The 24,420-nt window shown below is 32.6% G+C and overlaps 1 protein-coding gene across 1 annotated transcript; it reads right to left on the bottom strand.

Moving 5' to 3' along the window:
• Positions 1-7,716: 7,716 nt before the first annotated feature.
• Positions 7,717-22,471, bottom strand: LOC134724492 (mitotic spindle assembly checkpoint protein MAD2A-like). Its single transcript, XM_063587542.1, has 5 exons — positions 22,349-22,471; positions 19,051-19,197; positions 17,580-17,700; positions 14,602-14,705; positions 7,717-9,062 (listed from the first exon to the last, which is right to left on the bottom strand). Exons 1-5 carry the CDS (start codon positions 22,416-22,418, stop codon positions 8,896-8,898), a joined length of 609 nt encoding a protein of 202 aa, XP_063443612.1. The 5' UTR covers positions 22,419-22,471; the 3' UTR covers positions 7,717-8,895.
• Between the last annotated feature and the right edge of the window lie 1,949 nt (positions 22,472-24,420).

Raw genomic sequence — 24,420 nt, 5'->3', positions numbered from 1 at the left:
CACGATAATTTTAAATTATTACATGGCATTTTCCATATCGACCCTGGTATCAGCCCTAGACTTCCATATCAAGGCTGAAACCAGGGCCGATATGTAAAATGACATGTCATGATCTATTTATCACATATTTCCAAGTTTACTGGGGCTGATATGGATTTTCAAAAGCTAATATCGATTCTCAAGGGCTGATATCGATTTCAAGGGCTGATATCAATTTTCAGGGGCTGATATGGATTTTCGGGGGCTGATATGGATATTGGAAAATAGCCAACTTTAACTTCCTGCTTTATCTGACCATGCAAAAGCATACATATCAGTTCAAAATGTGTGATAAAAATATTTATCATATGTTTAGTAGTAAATACAGTAGTTTTGCATATGTGATAAATAGGCTGCTGTTTAATCCATATCGCGCAACTTTGATGCGCACCCTTTATCGCATACCCTTTATCACACCCCTACCCTTTATCGCATACCCTTTATCGCACCCCTACCCTTTATCACACCCCTACTTTTTTTTTTTTTTTTTTTTTAACATAAAGTCCGTTTTAATTTTTTTTAGCTCAAGAAAAATTTTCCTCAAAATTTTATTTAATGACGTCATAGTTTGGTATGTGACGTCACGAACGTCGTTTTCACATTGTATGTGACGTCACGAACGTCAAGTTTTCATAGTTTTTGGCACACTAAATACAACTTTAAAACACTTACAAAAATAAACAAAATATTTTTAAAACAACAGCACGCAAATTGTAAGGTAACCAAGGTGCTTCGGATTAGTAAATGAGCAGTTCTTTTAAGGCCTTTGAAACAAGACAAAAGTAGAACTGAAGGTAACCCAGTGCTATGGATCAGAAAACAGTTCATATAATACTCTTCTGTTGAAACATATGATAAAGCGTATAATACATGGCTTAAAGGCCCTTGGGCTGATATTGATGTCTCGAGATGATACGACATATGATACGGATTTTGCCATGTATTATTCTCTATATATAAATGCTTTGATAATTATGCTGAACGATTGATCAAATATAAATCAATGAAGTTATCAAATATTATTATGTTCTAAACATTACACGCCGTATACCAACATGGCATAAGCTGAACAAAAACGGGCGTGGGAATCGGATGGATTGTATTTTCCTTTTATATCTAATTGTCCTTTGTTTTTTATACCACTCATGAATCTTACAAATTTCCCTTTAAAAAGTTTAAGTCCAACTCTCCAAAACCGTTTAACGTCTTCAGAATAACGCAGAGTACCATTTAACTATATCCATAAATAACAAAAAGCAAATATTTTGCAAAGGAAAGTCGTCGTTTACAACTAATCGACTGAATCTTAAAAAATTATGTTTTTGATTTACTGTTTTCAGTTTTTCAAAAAGTATTGGCAGCAATTGCCGCATTTCTTCAATATCAGAGTCAATGTAATTGTCATCCGATATAGAAAGATCCAAAAGTTCTCTCGACAGATCTGCATCGAAAAATGATTTATTCTTGTCTCCTTCAGTTTCCATTTCCTCGTCTGTCTGTTCCTTGAGGTCATGAGAAATATCATTTGCGGGGTGTTGATGTGGAGATTTTTTGTCTTTTTGCAACTGGGCTTCCAATTTCATGCGAGTTATCATTTTCAATTTCAAAAAGAGTGCTTGCTGTTTCCAAAAGATCACATGTTTTTCCTATATTAAGAGTTTCCTTATAATTGTCACTATGTATGTAATAACCATCCTTTTGTAGTTGGTTTGGTATAACACAAAAGTTTTTCGTCTGAAGAATGCATTTATTTTGAATATAAACCTTTATTTTAAGTGTTTGTTCCGGATGGCGAATTATATTGTGGTCTATTATTTCGGAAAATATTTTGCACGAAAACAAGCATGTTGTACAACTATAAGGATTACTAGTACTCATCATGTATATCTGAAAATATAAGCAAAACATTATTTAATTGATGTTCTTAAGTGCGCTGCATCACTCATTATCATCTACTGTTGTTTTAAAATAACTTTTAAACAAGAATGTGACCATAGTACACGGATGCCCCACTCGCACTATCGTTTTCTATGTTCATTAGGCCGTAAAATTGGATCAAAACTCTAATTTTGCATTAAATTAGAAAGATCATGTCATAGGGAACATGTGTACTGAATTCACCATGCATTTATTAGAATATTATATCGGTAGAGAATCTAACAACAAGGTCCGCAAACGATGAATACGAGCAGCAGACATGAGTAAAGGTTCTGGAAGAGTGACCAATGTCCCCCTTTAATTGACACGAGATCCAAGCTGAATATATAATCTATAAATATTTTCCATATATAATCATAGACAGTATCTGTGTTGAATAAAGTTTAAATGTGGATAAATTGCATGTTTCAATCTTACTTTTGCCAGAGACATATATATGTCTCTGCTTTTGCTTAAGATATCGATCATGAATATGACCAACGAATCGGACAGTATGAAAACATACGGTGGCAACGAGGCGGACAGTACACTTTGAATAGAAAAGATTCAATTGTGACAATATAATAAAAAAAATGAACCAAACTTTTGTGTGTGTATGCGGAATATGATTATTCAACTATGTATCGATTAAAAATCTTGAAAATGTTTGAATTTTCGGAGTTTTGTTAAGATTTATGACTCGAAAATCGCAAAATTTTGACCCCTCTTCATGATCAGGAGTTATTTTAAAAAGACGGTTGATGCTAAAAGCATAAAATAAGCTTTAAATGGTCAAAAATACATCATTGTAGTTATTCACTTACCTTGAGCTGCTGAACAATCCATTATGGGACACTTTGTGTTGATATTCTATATTTTTTTGAAAAACAACGAGCCGATCGCCGTCGGACAGATCAGCAACTTCCGTTTTGTGTCACTGTCCGCTTGTACACTGTGTTTATGTTCTCAAACCATTAAAAAATAACAAAGATTTTATAAGACTTTTACAGATGGCTTATAATAATACATGTAAAAGGTATATAAAAAGAAAAATGGAGGTCAATGGGCAAAAATTGGTAAGGCATACAAATGGATAAAACCAGAGGATTCCGAAAATCTGACAAAAATCCCAAAACATGACACGTGAACATCTTTAATGAGTTCTTCCATGCAGGATTTTAACCATTTTTTGTGCCATCTGAATTTATTCTGGAAGAGAAGCAGCAATAGACAGATACATATTTTGTACTTTACTCGAGTAGTTTAAAAGGTGAATTTATCAATAAAATCAATTTGGTTTCAGCTGCTTTATTTTGAACAAAAATTTAAAGACTATGCCAATTCTATACAATATGCATATGTAAGCAGCAACTCATAGTTCTGTTGGTGTAATGACGGCAGTCATACATACATGGCCCTTAAAGACATAACAACGTTCATGTAGATGATAAAAGTCGTGTAAGCTTTACATATTAGCTGCAGTGGCTTTATAAGTTTCTTAAAAGGGAGAATTAAAAATGCAGTGTGAATTAGATGGGCAATATCAAATATAAATTGTGATATAAGATTGTTGAAATCTATATTGATACAAGAAGATGTGGTAGGAGTGATGTGGTAAGAGTGCCAATGAGACAACTCTCAGCTATCCTGGTCACAATTTGAAACTAGAGGCTCTAAAGAGCCTGTGTCGCTCACCTTGGTCTATGTGAATATTAAACAAAGGAAGCAGATTGAAAATTGACTACAAAGGTCAATAACTCCTACAGGGGTCAATTGACCATTTCGTTCATGTTGACTTATTTGTAGATCTTACTTTGCTGAACATTATTGCTGTTTACAGTTTACCTATATCTATAATAATATTCAATATAATAACCAAAAACAGCAAAATTTCCTTAAAATTACCAATTCAGGGGCCGCAACCCAAAAAACAGGTTGTCCAATTCATCTGAAAATTTCAGGGCAGATAGATCTTGACCTGATTAACAATTTTACTTCATGTCAGATTTTCTCTAAATTATTTGGTTTTTGAGTTATAAGCCAAAAACTGCATTTTACCCCTATGTTCTATTTTTAGCCGTGGCGGCCATCTTGGTTTGATGGCCAGGTCACGCCACACATTTTTTAAACAAGAAACCCCAAAGATGATTGTGGCCAAGTTTGGATCAATTTGGCACAGCAGTTTCAGAGAAGAAGATTTTAGTAAAAGATATATAAAATTTACGAAAAAATGGTTAAAAATTGACTTTAAAGGGCAATAACTCCTAAAGAAGTCAACTGACCATTTTGGTCATGTTGACTTATTTGTAAATCTGACCTTGCTGAACATTATTGCTGTTTACAGTTTACCTATATCTATAATAATATTCAATATAATAACCAAAAACAGCAAAATTTCCTTCAAATTACCAATTCAGGGGCCGCAACCCCAAAACAGGTTGTCCAATTCATCTGAAAATTTCAGGGCAGATAGATCTTCACCTGATTAACAATTTTACCCAATGTCAGATTTGCTCTAAATGCTTTGGTTTTTGAGTTATAAGCCAAAAACTGCATTTTACCCCTATGTTCTATTTATAGCCATGGCGGTCATCTTGGTTAGTTGGCCGGGGCACCGGACACAATTTTTAAACTAGATACCCCAATGATGATTGTGGCCAAGTTTCAAATAATTTGGCCCAGCAGTTTCAGAGGAGAAGATTTTTCTAAAAGATTACTAAGATTTACGAAAAATGGTTAAAAATTGACTATAAAGGGCAATAACTCCTAAAGTGGTCAACTGATCATTTTGGTCATGTTGACTTATTTGTAGATCTTACTTTGCTGAACATTATTGCCTTTTACAGTTTATCTCTATCTGAAATAATATTCAAGATAATAACCAAAAACAACAAAATTTCCTTAAAATTACCAATTCAGGGGCAGCAACCTAACAACAGAATGTCAGATTCATCTGAAAATTTCGGGGCAGATAGATCTTCACCTGATTAACAATATTACCCCATGTCAGATTTGCCCTAAATGCTTTGGTTTTTGAGTTATAAGCCAAAAACTGCATTTTACCCCTATGTTCTATTTATAGCCATGGCGGCCATCTTGGTTAGTTGGCGGGGTCACCGGACACAATTTTTAAACTAGATACCCCAATGATGATTGTGGCCAAGTTTGGTTAAATTTGGCCCAGTAGTTTCAGAGGAGAAGATTTTTGTAAAAGTTAACGCAGGACGACGACGACGGACGACGACGCCGGACGCCGGACGCAAAGTGATGAGAAAAGCTCACTTGGCCCTTCGGGCCAGGTGAGCTAAAAAAGTGAACAATTATAGGTCAAAGTTCGGTCTTCAACACGGAGAACAAGGTAGTGTTCGGATGAAATACTATTATACCAAATAAAGCAAACTGAGAAGTGTTTGGATAGGTTACCGAAGTTACCGAACTCGGCGAACAAGGTAGTGTTCGGATGAAATACTATTATACCAAATTAAGCAATCTCATAAGTATTTGGATATGTTACCGAACTCGGCGAACAAGGTAGTGTTCGGATGAAATACTATTATACAATTTAAAGCATACTAATAAATGTTTGAATAGGTTACCGAAGTTAGCGAACTCGGCGAACAAAGTATTGTTCGGAAAGGTTACCAAAGTTACCGAAAAGTCTGAATTCATTAGTGTTCGGATAGGTTACCGAAGTTACCGAACTCGGCGAACAAAGTAGTGTTCAGATAAAATATTATAATACTAAATTATGCAATTAATAAGTGTTTGTACATGTTACCGAACTCGGCGAACAGACTGAATTCAGTAGTTTTCAGATATGTTACCGAACTCGGAGAACGTTACCGAACATTTCCCAAATCCTGTACCAGCATGCAAATTGTAATGACTCTGAAATACCATCAAAATTCAAAGATTGAAAGAGAGGTAACAAGTTAATTAGTCTTCCAACAAACTTCAACCTAGAAGCGAAGCAAGTTTAAAATGTAGGTCCATGTAAGTCATCTGCAAAGCAGATCTCGATCATATCTACATGAAAACAATGTGCTACAATGTTCTGACTACTGCCATCAAAAGAAATGTCACAAATTATTTCTATATCTTTCACAAGAAATTTCACCAATTTCACCCACTAAGAACCTCAGATGTGGTAAACCAGAATTAAGTTAAGATTAATGAAGATTCTTAAAAAATTTAAAAACTTCCACCAATTTACTTTGGAAAGCATCCTGAAGGATAAATAAAGCATTATCACTCCAATAGTATTTTTTTAATCCCAAATACGTCCTAACATTTCATTTAGCTTATATTGATAAACAAACGTTATCAGAGATTATCAAGGAAAAACAACAATTATTTCATTATCCTGTAATAATCAAAGAAGCTACTTAGTGTGATGCAGAATGTGACAGATCTAAACCTGTAAGCAGCCGACAACCCTCCCCTAACCATGGAGCAGAGATATCACAGAACAACATATGAACAACCTGTATAAATCAGATCAACCTATGGTTAATATTTGTTCTTTATGTATAGCTTAAACAGTATACATTTATTTTCTATTTGGGTTTCTTTTTCAATGATAAATTGTTTTTAGAAATAAAGTTTGAAAAAGCTAAATATTGTAAGTTGTTTACAACCTTTAATTTACCCTTTACATTTTACAGAAATTGGCAGTCTACATTCCTAATTAAGGTAGTGATGACTAATTTATAGAAGACAAACCTAATGAAGATCAAACACTTACATTAAATTGAGCTTAGACATTTGATGTTTGCCTTAGATTTGTGTTGTTTATCTCTAAACATCTTCTAAAGACAGTTTTTTCAACCTCGAAATTTCCTATATTTTTTTTGGGTGTGGTTGCTTTGCCGTCTTATTGATACTTAACATCGATCATCAATACAAACATTTAAATTAAAGACCTTAAATATTAGCATGGTCAACATCGTACAGATTTTATTTTATAAGCATGTACATGGAGCTGGCATGTCAGTTAACTGCTAGTAGTCTGTTGTTATTTATGTATTATTGTCATTTTGTTTATTTTCTTTGGTTACATCTTCTGACATCAGACTCGGACTTCTCTTGAATTGAATTTTAAATGTAAGTATTGTAATTGGGTTACTTTTCTTCATTGGCTAGAGGTATAGGGGGAGGGTTGAGATCTCATAGACATGTTTAACCTCGCCTTATCTTTGCGCCTGTCCCAAGTTGGCAGCCTCTGGTCTTTGTTAGTCTTGTATTATTTTAATTTTAGTTTCTTGTGTACAATTTGGAAATTAGTATGGTGTTCATTATCACTGAACTAGTATATATTTGTTTAGGGGCCAGCTAAAGGACATCTTGGGGTGCGGGAATTTCTCGTTACATTGAAGACCTGTTGGTGACCTTCTGCTGTTGTTTTTTCTATGGTCGGGTTGTTGTTGTCTCTTTGATACTTTCCCCATTTCCATTCTTAATTTTATTTGTATGTATTTCCCATAGGGTCCTATGTTAAACTAAGTCCCCTGCTGGCAGCCATCTATGATGATGGATCGGCTACAAAGTAACAAAGCTTGGTCAGCACCTCATATAAAGGTACATTCATGCTGCGTTTGGTTCCATTCCATTCAGTGGTTCTCTAGAAAAAGATCAAAATGTTAAAAGTTTATGCAGACCACGATGACGGACGCCAAGTGATGTGAAATTTTTATCCTATGTCTCGCATTAGGTCTTAAAACTAATTTATATCTTAATAGAATTTCCATCAACCAAATAAAATCGTTTCAAATTAACTTTAAATATTATAAATAAAACAGAATTTCTTTATCCATTTTATGTTTATTTTCAGCATTTGTTTTTATAATAATGGTCTAATAAAATATCTTCAGTGAATATCAGTGAACATATACTGAAAGCATGAGATTCACATTGTGTCATTTCAGTATCAAATATGCGATACAAAAATTAGCATTTTCTAGCACTAATAATGGAAAAATACAAAAACACTTAATAAATTACTAGCATAACTAATCACATGGCTAATAAGATCAGGATGTTTGTACACAGTTTGTCACATGATTAAAGTTACCTTGGTAACCTTTGAAAAAAGCAGAAAATGATTTATCATTAAGCGGGTGGGGGAGAATAGAAATGAAAATTTTATTTTTTAAAATGGGTAATAATCAGTTCCAAATAAATTTGTACAACAAAGTGTATGAAAAATTACTCAAAGAAAGTTTTTTGGGTGTGAGGGTCTTATTGTCAATCTCACCACTTATCCTTTTTTTGGAAAATGTGTTAAAAAAGTCACGTATTGATTTGAACGCAACTGCATGGTAATTTTTTTTCACTTAACATTTAAACCTACTATGGAAAAGGGACAAACAACTTAATTCCTCACTTCCTATTATTCTACATGTGGTGTAAACATTGTAAGAAAACATTACTTAATAACATTATATATTACTGTAAAAATGATTATGTCTGCAATTATCTTATAGTTCTTATAAAAAGTTTAAAAAAGGAATGCTTTAAAACTTATTGTTAAGCTCAGATGTATCATGTGTATAAATCAAAATTTAGGAATATTAAATGCTTTTGTGAAAAAAGTTATAAACCCATGTAATCAAAATGCAAACTTAGAAAATATTCATCTTTGAACTAAACATATAATATTACAGAAAATTATCATGGTTATGAAACATAAAAAAATACTGTTTCAGAGAAATATACAGCACAAATGAAAAGCTAGCAATAAGGCATTCAAAAATGCAAAGACAAAATCATAATGTTAAATCTAGCAGTCAAAAACATTCAAATTCACTTCTCCAAAACAAAAACAAAATCTCATCTCCAGTTCCACAAACAAAGCATTTTTTCTCTCCTTTGTCCTAAGTTCCCATACATGTTCTCTGGTATGCGAACTCCTTGATTTATTCATCTCAATTTTATATTTTATCAATCTGTTTTTTTGTATGCTACCATGGCATCTACTTTATGAAGTAACGTTGTAAACGATCTAAGTCTAACTTCCTCTGAATTTGCAATGAATTGTGGGCCATCTTCACCCCAAGAGTCTGGTACTTCTAGATCTTTATCTGTATAGACTAGGAGATCAAAAGCACCTGAAAGAATATATGAAAATCTCAGTTAGACTTTAATAAGTGTTTTCTTTTCATATACATTTTCTTATTCTATCAATCAAGAATAAAGGAAATAGCTGAAAGTTTGAAAAACATCTTTTTCACATGTTCATAATGCAGTTAGACCATTTTTTAACTATGGCAAGTTTTCTTACAAAGATTTCCAGTTCTCATATTCATGTGCCTGCACATATACATGATACAGTCAAACCTGATTAAACTGGACCCTGAATAAACCGGTTTCCTGTCCATTCTGGCCGAAAATGAAAGTCCCATATTTTTCCTTTCAAAGTCTTTGTTAAAATACCCTTTGTAAACCGGACCCTGTGTATTCCGAATTCCGGTCTAATTATAAAGTCCCAATACTCTTAATTACATTAATTATTAACTGTCAAAACCAGTTTGTCTAATTAATTTCAATGATCGATATGCAATCAAAACATATTTGATAATCAATAAGTCAGGTGTCAAACTGTGAACCTAGAATCGTACAGTAGTGAGCTATTAAAACATCATAAACGTGTCAATTAAACGAAAAGACACACTGAATGTATCTCTGACAGAACTTACGTTTTAACTTGGATAAACAAATTAAAATTGCGTAGTAAGAAATTCACATCTTGATTTCGAAATCCTGGGTTCCCTGTTGTGAACCCCTAAACAAACGACCTTGATAATGATAAACACCCGGATGACAACAATCAATTGATATTGTACACTGTACGACAACGTTTTCCAAAGTGATGAAATTACGTTTGATAATATTCTGGCTTTTTAATCAGCCATTCCAACATTTCAAATTATTGTTCATGGGAGTAAATCAAAACTCTCGTCTTACAATCCAAACAACGTGAGCATTATGATGCAAATGCAAACAATGAAAAACGAAGTGAAAGTATTTTAATACATCAGATATAATTTACAATCAGAGAGAACTTTCACATGCAAAATGTCGGACGTCACAAGTCATTAACTTCCGGTCAAAACGGAAACCTGAATAAACCGGCCCTTTTTCATAGTCCCATAGTCGGCCGTTTAAACAGGTTTTACTGCATATAATTAAATTGAATTTACTAGCATCGTATTCACCTTGTAAAGATGCCTTTACATATACATGTAATCAAAGAGCTGAAAGCTCTGAAGAAAAATGACGCCACTGTCTCTAATATTGGGATAGTTTTTATGCAAGTCTTGATTTTCACATACCGTAATTAGTTTAACAATGCAACATGTATCGTGAGCATATAATTGATATTCGTATATGTGTGTGTGTGTGAAGTTAAGGTGACAACTGGCTGGTTTTTTAAGACAAATGAATAGGTCAAGACTAGCTGAATTGTACAAATAAATACCGTAGAAAGGCTTGTATATTTCTCACTGGTACATAGTCTGAATCTGGGTCCGTTCGCTTCCATTCACGTTTGCGCCCACTCATTTTCACCCCTTTCACTTTCACACCCTACATGTTCGCACCCAATCTTAATTGGTTTTGTGTTTAATAACTCTGTAAGCAAGTGTTTTCTTATAAGTATAATTGTTGTCATTGTCTCAAAATAAAGTGAGACAGCAATTTTTTTTTTGTGTTGAATAAATCTTAATCATGTTTTGGATAAGGTATTGCTAAAAATAATAATAATCCTTTCTAAATAAAGTGGTATTTTGTCAACGTTTTATTTTGTGTTGAATAACTCTTAATCATGTTTTGGTTAGTGTATTGCTATAACTTGTTTCATTGACTTGTTTCAAAATGAAGTGAGATTCTGACTATGTTTGTTTCTGCGTGTTGAATAAATTTTATCATGTTTTGGTTATATTAGTGGATTGCTAAATTTTGGTTTCTATGTTTTATTGTTTCGTTGTTTCAGATCAATGGGACCAAGATGTTAAAAACAATTATCTTTTGTGTTTTTTCCTTTAAAATCTTCAATGTTTTACTCATACCAAGCTATAAATACATTCAGTATTTACACCAAAGCAATTTAAAACAACAACCATGATTTTCCAATTATTCAACTTGAATTTGAATTAAAATTGGGCGCGAATGAGTGGAGTGTGAATGTGCGAACGTGTAGGGTGCGAAAATGTATTGGGCACAAACAGACCTGATACCACACAGTCTGAACCCCCTTCTCCCACAAAATATTAAGTAAATAATCTTTTTGTTACTGCTATCAAAGGTCTAATGAAACTCAGATAGTTTCAAACATTTGTCAAAGAATTCTAGTCAAACTGGCACCTAGTTAAATTGGCACCTGGTTAAAATCGACACCTGATATAGTCAATTCGTCACCCATGTTAAATATATATTTTTAACAGTATTTTAAGCAATAGGGTAAAAATAAGAAATGGGTTGCCAGCATTTTTTTCAGTATTTAAGCAAAAAGAGTTAAATACTAACTTTCACATTTTTGGGTGTTCATGTACATTTTGTATATATTTATTTTTCTCAACTAATGACTTTTTTGGTGTATTTTTAATGATATATATATATATATGAGTAGTCCTAATAATTATTACGTCTGGCAAGGCTTTTTTAATTTTATTCTGGAACACCTTCCTATGAACGTCGTAGGAAGGCGTCCCAGAAAAATAATAAAATAGCCTTGCCAGACGTCATAATTATTTGGACTAATACATGAGATATTGTGTATTTTTCTGCATTATTTTAACCAGTTGCGCATTTTACAGGATTGTTGGTTTAATGCTGTTTAAACTTTACTGAAAAACAAACACCTTAAATTTGCTAATTATTTGGCATGAAAGTTTGATTTATTGAAAGGGACTCATAGTTTTCCATTTTATTTTAATAATTGACTTGTTTTTACAATTACACAAATTGTCTAATTGTTAAAACAACAGCTTTGGTAAGGGCTTCGTTGTTTACCTTTATACACTACATATTCACTTTCGTTTCGTGGTTTACCAAAATACACAACAACATATTCACTATGTACTTGGTAACAGTAATTAATTAATTGAATAGAAAATATTATAACAAATATTATTGGATGCCGAATTGACGTCGAATAGGTGCCGATTTGACTAGATGCCAATTTAACCAGGTGCCGACTTGACTTGTACGTTTCAATTCCTCTGCGATCGTTTGCGGTATTTTCTTGAGAAAACATATTTTCCATCATCAAAGAGAAGAAGAAACTGCTTTAAAATGATTCTGGAACGCTTCATGATTGTTAAAATAAGTTTAATTCACTCAAAAACAATTTTAAAACTTGCGATTAAACAGGAAGTTTCCAAAGCACGTGTAAAAGAAGAAATTAACCGGTGAGAGTGGAAATCCGTATATGACAGATATCCCTATAGTACGACTTTGAAAGTAAAACAGTTCAATCATTTTGTAAAACAATCTTTAAAATACCTATCACATTAATGTTTGAAGGGTCTTAAGCGTATTCAAACCATTTAAGTCGGTATGAAACACCAAAACGGAATGAACAATAACCGATTACGTTTTGTAGTTTACAAATTCTAAAACTGGTTCCCGTCAAACTACAACACTTTGTTCGAGTGTAGTGGAATACAAGCAAAAACCAGTGTAAACTGGGTCCTGGCTGATTTAATACTACACAATGATGCATAATGATAACACAAGCAGATTCCAGTTTGTATGGAAAATAGGAAATACGAAACCAAGCGCGGTAGGCAGAGAAATGTAATGAAGTTCAGGTCGGCAGTTATGGAACAATGACTGCGTCATTTTCCAAAAATAGAGCGACATGTTTAAAATATATTTATCAGTTTTAATCTTTTACATTTTTTATTTATTATCATGGTTATGTATGTTTATTTTGTTTTCACATTTTTTCAATGTGAACTTCATGTGACTGTTATACCTTTGATAACTCAGAGCTCCAGATAAGAATTCATAAATTGGGGTTTTTACCCACCATTTGCTTATATAATTGGGTGATAAAGTTTGTTAATTGCATTATCAATTCCAGTTCACCCCTCAGGTTAATATCAAATTGGGTTTTTCACCACCAAGCTCCTTAATGTGTTGGGTTTTTTCATCGACACAATATTGAATATTTAGGCAATATCAACCCCAATTTTTTTCCATCTTAAATTAATATGTTTCTGTCTTTGTTTAGCTCTTTTATTTGGTTTAGGGTTATGGTTAGGGTTATTTGCTAGCTGTTTTATTTGGTTTATTCACTGGGGAGCAATTGTAGGTTTAATGTGTGTCCCGTTTCAAACCTTTTGCCAGTTTTGTATTTTCTCACAAAAAAAGATATGTGTATTCACAGGCACTCGTCTTATACCTTTATTTAATAAATTCTGAGACCAGTGCCTGATCAATGGCTGTGTGCATGGTGCGTGTATTCACTAATTAACCGTAAAATGAATAAAAAATAGTATATAAACTCTAATTATACTTGAATGATTTTCTTTTATTCAATTACATATATCTGGGTTTAGTTGTTTTTTATTAGAACTTTTGATTTCTGATGCTTTATCATTTCATAATTAATGGGGCATTTCACTTTTTCCAACTGAATTCGTTTTAGATGAAACCCCGTGTTTATTAGCAATGTTTTTGTTATGGTACGCACACACGCCCGTGCGTTCGATGGACGCTTCCTAAAGACACTGGCTGAGTCTTGTTATCATTATAACTTTCCCTCAGCTTTCCAAAATAAGCCGAAAACATGCTTCTATTCGATATTTTAACCGGACATTCACTTTCGTTTTAATTCGATGTATGTTATGAAAAATCCCGAGCAATGCGAAAAAAATATGACCACATGACACACACTAATTTGATAAACACTGAGAAGATCGAAATATTTACATAAACACGTGTACCTATTGAGCAACGGAAACCTCAAACAGGGACCCATTTCAGCTACTTGATGCAGGGATCTATTTTTAGAACGACAGGAAATTTCCAATAATAAATATTATAAAAATAGTTTACGCGACGACTGTAAACAGATAAGGGTAAATAACACAAACGGTAGCCAATGAAAGGGTTGAGAATCATGGTTTTGGCCTATAATTGGGTTTTCTGTTGAATTAATTGGGTTGTTGAACCCTTCAATGGACAATTGCATTGGGTTTTCTATTATTTGTATTGCGTGATCACGCAAATACGCAGCTTATCTGGAGCTCTGTTATGTATGTGTTTTATTTGTATGTGTAGTTTGTCTAATGTTCTGATAATTTGTTAATAAAGTTTTAAATTATTCCAGTTACAACTCTGTCACATTTATCACAATATCAAAAACTTCAGAATAATTTCTGAATTTACAGTATATACTATTGAGATCACCTCTCAGTCTTTGGTGGTGATCTTGTTATACAGTTTAACATTTTCTATGTTGTGTTTTATAAACTTGTGTTTGCATTTTGGTTGGGGTTTTTTTTTTTGTACATTTGTGGCACTAGCATTGACAAGTAGTCTTCCACTTGTCAGTTTAAATGTCCCTTTGATAATTCTATATACATGTGTAACATCAAAACTACTATCTGAGGCAACTTGGACACTTATTAATTAACTTACAAGCACTTTCTAAAAGAGGTAGGAATGTAACTGAAGCTGTTATCTGCCGTAAAACTGAACAAATTTCTTTATTAATCTCCTTTTCAGACTTCTCTCTTGGTTTTCTGAAAAATAAATCATAAATAATTGTATTTTCAAAAGTAACAAGCAAAATCTAAAATTAAACTATTTGACGAGATAACGGAAATAAAAGTTCAGCTAAAACCTTTACCTTCATATTCTACTTAAATTAAGAAATAATTCATTCATGTCATGCTCTATGCTCATTTTAACATGGGTAGGCATTATATTTGTCGATATTTTACACTTGGCGTTTGCGAGGTGTAAAATGTGGTCAAATATAATGCCTATCCATGTTAAAATGAGCATAGAGCATGACATGAAGGAATTATTTCGATTCTAATAGGACAAGTACAGTATTTTTATAGGTCGAGGCATACAAAAATACTGTAAAAATGTTTGGCTTTACCCGTTTCCTCCCCGAGGAGTCTGTGCATAACATTTCATATTTGATAAGTTTAAAAACTACGAGCAGGGTAAATATATGTTGTTTTATAAAAAATATATTATAAAAGTGTATGTAAGCTGCTTAAATGTATATATTTTAAAGGATAATGATGGAAATAACGTTAATATACACAGTAAGTTCGTGCGCATGTGTCAAACATATTTTTTGTGCTCATTAGAACACAGCTTTGTTTACAAAGCGTAATAAGGACGTCATATTAGAATTTAAAGTTGAACTTCAAACTAATTGCAACAAAAGAAATAACACATAAAAAATTCATAATAAAAATTCGTAAGGGTTCCCAAGGAAAAAAAATCCAGGATAGTTAATGAATCTTATAATGTTTTAAAAACTTTCCCAGCAGACTGTATGTAATGTTAAATGGAAGAAAATCTTAAGTCCATTTATATTAAAGTAAAATACAGAAAAATGGAATTATTTTGACATATTTACTTCTGGATACTAACAGAAACATAACCAAGCTTCTGGCCAAGTTTGGCAAAAATCCAGGACAGTTTGAGAAAGTTATTCAAATTTTTAAAACTTTAACCACGGAGTGAATGTAATATTTCCTGGCAATATAAACTACAATGAACTAAGTCAATTTGTAAGTAAAATAAGGAAAAGATGGAATTTTATTTTTACAAAATTTACTTCTGGATACTATTTTATGATCATGAAAGTTATTAAAATTTCAAAATCTTTTACCACAGAGTGGATATTTGTGGACTCTGACGACAATGGAATGTAGGATCGCTATATCTAGCTTTTCCAATTAAAAGTCAAAAGCTTGATCATGTTGATAAAAATCAGCAGGCTAGTTTTGTCTTAAAGTTGATTACAAATTTGCCCACATCTTTCATTTAATAATGACACAACATTCAGAATACTGTTGAGAGTTTACATAATGGAAATAATGTAGCAATTTTTTATTCTTTTGATATCCATGATTTTGCATTATCAGTTAGAACTTTAAAGGATTAAATAACCAGGAGTTGAATTATACATATTTTTATAGTGTACATGGTATATATTCACCCCAGGTTTTTAATGGTGTTAAAGGGGCACTAGCTGTCAAATTCATGGTCACAGATTTGACTCAAATTCTCATATTTGATTTATAACAATGTAAAACATTTATCCAAACTACCAAAAGTCCAAAAGAAACAGTTTACAGAGCATGGGGTAGAGAATATGTAGGTTCGTTTCGTGTGAATTTTAGTCCAGACGCCATCTAATTTTGATTTGATTTGACCTCAAATTACCATATAAGCGATGTAAACATAATAAAGATATGAATTGATTAAACCAACTCCTGCAATAAGATTTTTATAGGTCTGTTTGATTTTAATTTATAAATTAAACATATATGTTTCTCATTGTTTTTTTAAAACCATATAAGAATGGTTTTATATGGATCGAATAAGTAATCAAATAGTTTGCCGTATTTTCACTTTCATTGTTGACATTCTTTTTAAAAAAAAAATAACCAGTACACGTACAATGCATGCGCTGTCAATCTCTAGCTAGGGGTTAAACTGAAGTTCACATGAATAGGGATTTAATGAAGTCGACTGATTCACTTGCAAGTGCATTAGCAAATATCAATGTTTCTTCGCTTAATTTGATAAAATTGAACTATTTTGGCTGCTAAAAGCGAATTATTATTTCACTATTTAACTTTCATTATTGATTTAACAAAAAAAAAATTACTTCAGATTTTTTATATATCTTGTAGCTAGTACCCCTTTAATGTTGCTCAATATTATTTTTTTTAAAGATTTGTTAGCCTTTTTCTTCACTTTTTTCCATGACACATATATATTGTCAGGCTTTTCTTTGATTTAAGACTTTTAGTAAGAGAAGTTTGTAGATCTTACAAATTGTACATGAGCATAGATGCCAACCCCTTTTGACACAATCAGTAACAAACTATCAAAGTTTCCGTATTTTTGAAAAGTTTTCAGTTATCATTTATAAACTTGCATTTACCAATAAAAATTACTGACGAGTGGTTGCAAAATGATGTGCACTAAAATTTGTCTTTCAACATGTTGTCTGTAGTATGTATTCCATTCATTAATTGTTCAGATGTTCTCGACTCGTACATTTTCGTATTGTCAAGGAGAAGTAGAGAAAGGGGGTAAGCTACTACATAAAATGCAAGTTTGCCTCTTCGAAAGTCAGTTAGATTCCAACATTAGGTTGATAACTCCCGAGAAACCAGAAGCATTACATTTGCGTTTTCTAAATACCGGACCAGGACAGAAAAGTAATGATAAAAATCCGCGTTTTACAAAATTGAACGGCGATGATTGGGAATCCGTAACTATTTGAATTTGACCGTAATAGCGTAGTTTTTATTGCAAAATCGGAAAAACTACAGAAAAATCGTAATGGTTGGCATCTATGCATGAGTAACATTATAATCTAACTGCATTAGGGAAAGATCAAATTTAAAATATTTTACCCATCACTAAGAATTGATTTATCACATTCTACATCAAACTGCCATCTTTCAAATACTTCTTTTGTATCTATGTCTTTGATCACAACAACTAACTTCTTTACTGTCATCTGTTGTAGCCATTCTGAAATAATTCAAATATACATGTATGTACACAATATGTCTGGTTAATTTTGACAGCTTGGACTGCCTAAATGATATTTTCTAAGTATTTAGAGAAATTGACTGATTATAAAAAGATGTAAATGGGTCAGATACATTTTCACACCTGACATGCCCGATTGTACAATGTATGTTTTTATCTAAGTGATAAATTGAGTATGCAATGGGAGACAACTCTAGCAGAATTGCATGTTCAGTTTAGTAAATTCAAATTCCAAAAAATATTCAGCACACAACCAACAACACTGATAATTTACTCATGTGCCACACACATAAGTGAGTTTATGTGTTGTTCAGTCACTCGTTAAATATTTTCCTCTATCTGAATTGTTTCAATTAGTTATTCTATTATAAATCACTGTAAAAACATTAACCACCCTGAGTAATATTTTGACTGAACCAGCATGTGTGTACTCATATTCCTGTATACAGCAGAAGGACATCTCAGTTTGATGAAGAACAATACTAGTGGGCTTTAAATATACATTGTCCCTGTTTAGAGGGAGGGTGGGGATCCCTCTAACATGTTTAACCGTGCCTCATTCTGTATGTATGTGCCTGTCCAAAGTCATGAGCCTGTAATTCAGAAGTTGTTGTATTGTTGATGTGTTACATATTTGTCTTTCGTAAATTTTTTGTACATAATTAAGGCCGTTAGGCCGAGAAAAAAAAGACCTGTGTTTCTGGTAAATCGACCGACCCTGTTTTTTAGCCCCTAACTTTTTTATTGGATCTTCCAAAAAAAAAAAAAAAAATTATCAACCAACCCTGTTTTTGACACAGGCTTCTGATAGATGACATACTATTTTTTCTCTCTTGCTTCCTCTTGTGCATAGAAAGCCAGTAAAACATTTTATTAATGTCAAAAGGTATTCCAAATAGGTTAAAATCCAAGAAATTTGCACAACAGGTGCTTCAAAAACATTGCAAATGGCACACTTCCGGTTTTTGAAACTAATTACGGATCGGGACTTGGAAAAACCATGATAATTTTCCGGATTTCATTTACGATGTCAAAAAAAAAAAAAAAAAATCCGACCTACCAACCCTATTTTTCAAAATGATGTTATCGGAAACACATTTCTTTTTTTTTTAGGCCTTAGTTTCTTTGATTGAATTGTTTTACATTTGTTGATTTGGGGCATTTAATAGCTATAATAGCGGATTATGTGGTATGGGCTTTGCTCATTTTTGAAGGCCATACAGTGACCTATAGCTGTTAATTTCTGTGTCTTTTGTTCTCTTGTGGAGAGTTTTCTCATTGGCAATCATACCGCATCTTCTTTTTTAAATTAAGATTAGTTCGACAAACCTTTAACTTGTGAAATAACTTCATTGAGATAATTTTTCAGTGCATCATCTGTAGTGACGAGGAGAGTGAGTCCATACTTTTGTTGTCGGGTAAACGTCTCAGGTGGGTATATTCCTCTTTGGTACAGAATACTGTTGATTCCAAAAGCTAGAAAATAAAATTATTGAGAATTATACATTGTATGTACTAATACTTGGGCCTTTTATAGCTTGCTGTTCGGTATTACACAAGGCTCCATGTTGAAGACCGTACCTTGACCTATAATGGTTTACTTTTATAAATTGCGAGTTGGATGGAGAGTTGCCTCATTAGCAATCTATATTATGTATATATGATGTAAAACATTGCTTGTCTTACATTTTATAAAGGGGGGCCTTAACATTCTGTATTTTGTTACAGTTTTATCATATAAACATGTCTAAGGGTCTTGATAAGGGAGTGAATAATTTTCTTGTCTGTAGTTTACATTTGGACACATGTCCAGTAATCCAGGCTTATAAAATTTAATTTTCTAGGGGCTGTAAGAATTTCTACATTTTACTACAGGCCAATAACTCTATACAAAAGAGTCACATAAGAAGTGTATGCCTCATTCACATTTTCATTTAATTCAAATTGAATTGGATTCATAATCACGTTCACACATTCTCCTTTATTTAAAACTCCAATTAATTCGAATTGGCTGAATCGCATTATCCAATTCTCCTTAATTAGAAATGCGTTTTTGTTAATACCAATTAAAAGTTGAAGTTGTTCAGGCAGTAGAGGGACTTTTAACGCCCATTGCAATTTGAATTTAGAGTTGGACATAAAACATTTTGAATGCAAATTAAACATGTTAAACTAAAGGGAATTAGTGAAGGCGAATCAAATTCAAATTTTGTGTGAACGCAGCATTACAATGAAGAATATAACAACTACACATTAAATCTACCAATACATGCCTTTTTGCCATAAAAGTTTAATGTAAGGGCAGGCTAGGACTAATAAAGAAAATACAATGAACAACAAAATTATTTCTTTTCTTTTAACAAACATGACAAAACTATTTGTTATACCTGTGTACATGAAATTGATGTACTTTATTTTATTTAACAGCATTTCGTTTAAAATGTCAAAGGTTAAAGTTTCTTACTGATTTTTTCTCAACCCACTATTTATCTTATTGATTCTATTACATTGTGTCATACATTTTTTTGTAGATCAAATTGATCCATTTAATGTACTGTGAATTCATTTATTTTCGTAAGTATCAATTTTCGTGGATTTAGGAAAATTGCATATTTGTGGAAATTTGATTTTGTGTTTTTTCCAATCAACATCTTTAATTAAACAATGTTTAAAAGTGCACTAGTGTCTGTTAAATATCTAATCAACTTATTACAATTCCAGAAACTTTTACGGAATGTTGGGGGATTTGTTTGTGAAATATTTAACAATAAAAAATATCTTTAAATAGTTTGAGTTATTATTTGCTATTTATCAAATAAAATTACGTTGCATTCACAACAAATTTGATAGACTATGGTAATTAAGGAGGTCGTATTTAAAGTCTACAACTGTCTGTAACCTATTGAAATTAAGACTATTCACAGCTATAGTTTATTTCTTCACATGTCAAATAATCAATATAAACAGTGCTTTTTAATCTGACACTGGATGATCATAATTATGTCAGCTTTTTATTTGAAAACCGTTCTGTCAGCTGTTTTGAGGTCAGCAATTTTTATAAACTATGCACTGTACAGAAGGACTTATTTGGTCAGCTTTACACCATACACAACGCTTCTTTTCTGAATAAAATATCTAAAATAACATATGTATGAAAGATGTCAATGCCAGTTATTGAAACGGGTATACATTAAAATTGAGAAAGGAAATGGTGAATATGTCAAAGCGACAACCACCCGACCATAGAGCAGACAACAGCCGAAGGCAACTAATGGGTCTTCAATGTAGCGAGAATTCCCGCACCCGTAGGCGTCATTCAGCTGGCCCCTAAAAATATGCATAATAGTACAGTGATAATGGACGTCATACTTAACTCCGAATTATACACAAGAAACTAAAATTTAAAATAATACAAGACTAACAAAGGCCAGAGGCTCCTGACTTGGGACAGGCGCAAAATTGCAGCGGGGTTAAACATGTTTATGAGATCTCAACCCTCCCCCTATACCTCTAGCCAATGTAGAAAAGTAAAAGAATAACAATACGCACATTAAAATTCAGTTCAAGAGAAGTCCGAGTCCGATGTCAAAAGATGTAACAAAAGAAAATAAATAAAATGACAATAATACATAAATAACAAGACTACTAGCAGTTAACTGACATGCCAGCTCCAGACCTCAATTAAACTGATTGAAAGATTATGTCTTCATCATATGAATATCAGGTACAATCCCTCCCGTTAGGGGTTTAGTATCATACTATCATAAAATATATATGAGAAGAACATAACCCGTGTCATGCCAACAACTGTTTTTTTTAGAAATACATGTGTTTAGTGTACTTATTACGCGCACACAGTGGCCTTGTGCGCGTAATAAAAAAATGCCCGGCTGGCTCAAATATTTTTTGGAAGCCCTGGTGTTGTGTGTACATGTAGTCCAAATAATTATGACGTCTTGAAAGGCTATTATATTTTTTTTCTTTGACGCCTTACTTCGACTCATTACTGGATAAAAAAATATTTGCAGGAAAATATTTCCAGTGTTATTTTGAGCAGCTAGAATTACAGAAAATGATATGATTGTTGATAAATACCAAATTCCTAACAACGTAGGTTACCACTATGGATTCTCCCAGATTTTACACATTCATAAATAAGTAAGGCGTCAAAGAAAAAAAATATAATAGCCTTTCAAGACGTCATAATTATTTGGACTAGTGTACATGCAGCTGCAGATCCGTGGCTCATAGTTTCTTATGTTATTTTTTTACTATATTTGCGGACAAATAGTAAAATAAAAGTAACATTTAGGACCTATGCGCTACAGTTCCGGAGCTATGTTGTGTGCATTCTAACCTTTTAAATTTTTTACGTGATCCGCAATAATATATCATAAGGACCTTAAGAGCTACGTTTTCGTAGAGCTTCAGTTCAATAATAATTTGGCTGCCTAATAATTTTACTTGGCATGCGTTCGAAAAAAAATGGGGCTGGGATTAAACACATTAGTTCTTCTTCCTTTGTAGTACAGGCCTCCCAGGGGAGTATTATCGTACTGTTAGTTTCTGGAAGTTCAAAGATTGTGTAAAAGTAATGGCTATTGTTGTTATTAAAAGAAACATTTACAAAAGAACTCGGAAACTATTTCTGTCGATCCTTTCAATGTGATTGCATTCTGTGTAGCTGTCGCGGCCATGATTTGTGTATAATTTCTATTTCCCGCTAAATTTATGTCTACAATTCTGTTCGGTGACGGGACCAGTTTCGATCGAACTTCCGGATTCTAAAAGTTGTAAATTAACTCAATCTCATCAGAGACATATAATACATTATATGTCTCTGATCTCAGATTGAAATTAACTTGACTTCACAGGCACCCCTCCGTTTTTACCCGTTTTTTTTTTATTTTAGAATCATAATCAAAAATCCAAAAAAATCAAATTTAAATGAAGGAAATAATTAAAACTAGATATACGTTTAAAAGTTTAGTATTGTTAAAGTTTCATCAAGGATTTGTCTTATTATACAAATCCTTGGTTTCAACTGGGACTTTTATACTAATTATCAAATATCTAAAAAATAAAATACAAATTTTAAATTTGAATTGTTGTTGATATTTGGGGAATTTTTTATCAAAGTTATAAAATTATAAAAAATTCCCCAAAGTTTGATTTTTTTTTTTAATTTGATAATTTTCACCAAATAATTTTAAAAATGATTTTAAACTCCAGAGATCTTTTTTTTTAAACACGTACCCTGTATCTGTTCAGTGTGTAAACCCAAATCCATGGTTTCTGAATTGTATGCAACCGATAGTACTGTTCATCTAGATCGACAAGCTGTGATAATAATTTCATGTTAAATAAATACAAATGTCAGTCAAAATATTACCATAGATATTAGCTTCATCTAAGGGTCTGCACTGGTGATTTTTCTTCCATTGAGGAAATTCCTGGCCGGAAATATGTAAATGCTTTATATTTAATCAAGTCCCCATCTTTAAAAAAATCAATTCAAGACCTTTCCAAATACATGAATATTTCACCCCAACCCGTACAGTTATATCTCTGCATTTCTGAATACTTGTACATTCTTTATACTAAAAAAAATATCTGTACTTTTTATTATTTCTTATTTGAGATGTATATCTCTGTCTGAGCACCTGGTATCGATCACTCCTTGTTTTTTTTTCAAATCCTGGGTTCATGTTGCTCTAGCTTCAGTCAGTTTAAGGGTTGTTTTTTTTGCCTTTTTTCTATTCATGATTTCTTCAACGTATGACTATAAAACTGCTGTTAATGTCTATTTACAATGCAATAAAAGATCAAAGAAGAATACACATGGTGCATGCCACATGTACAGTTGGTGCAGGATAAACAATATTCCATCATCAAAGTTACCAGTGTATTGAAATCTTCTATAGTAGGAGGTTTCACTGTCGATTCCGATAATCTATTTCATGCTACTACTGTTCTTGGAGAGAATGAGAATTTGAAGTGGTCTTGGGCTGAAGATAGTGTATGCCATATTATTGTAGTGTATAGATGTTCATTTTTGAAGTTTCTGTTGGATTTGCTGCTAGTTCATTTACAATTTTGTAAAATAGACATAATCTGATGTTCACTCTCCGTTGGTATAGAGCTATCCAGTTAAGCTTGCTCAATTATCATGCTAGTGACACTATAGTGCTATTAGAAACAAAAATTTCTAACAAAATCATTTAGTATTAAATGAGATGATGAATAAAAAAAGGCGTAATTGTTTTGGGCCGGGGTTTGCATGTAAATCCCATAACTGGAATGTCTGTTTCGGCGACCTGAATTACTTTTTTCAAGGCCCGACTGCAATTAACCTGCCTACTTGGTGTGACCTTTGTGTTTTCATTTGGCGACCGTCATTAATAAAGTCTTATTTTATGTTTTTTAGCCCAAAAATGGTCCAAAATGTTTTCGCCTAGATGCGCTCGGCGAACTTTAGATACTTCGCCTCTTTCAATAATCCTGGATCCGCCCCTGCCTTTTCTTATTTAATCATTTGACATATCAATTTTCATGACAGAATAGCTCGTTTCAAAGTTGAGAGAGTACAAACATATAATAAAATGTGCATGCATCTGACTAGAAACTTAATATTGACGTTAGATATACTATTATTCCCGGATTTGACATGGAAAAAAAGGTAAAATATGAGAGGGACTT

Source organism: Mytilus trossulus, chromosome 7 (assembly GCF_036588685.1).
Source record: "Mytilus trossulus isolate FHL-02 chromosome 7, PNRI_Mtr1.1.1.hap1, whole genome shotgun sequence".
Classification (NCBI taxonomy): Eukaryota; Metazoa; Mollusca; class Bivalvia; order Mytilida; family Mytilidae; genus Mytilus; species Mytilus trossulus.
This window is presented reverse-complemented; position numbering and strand designations above follow the sequence as displayed.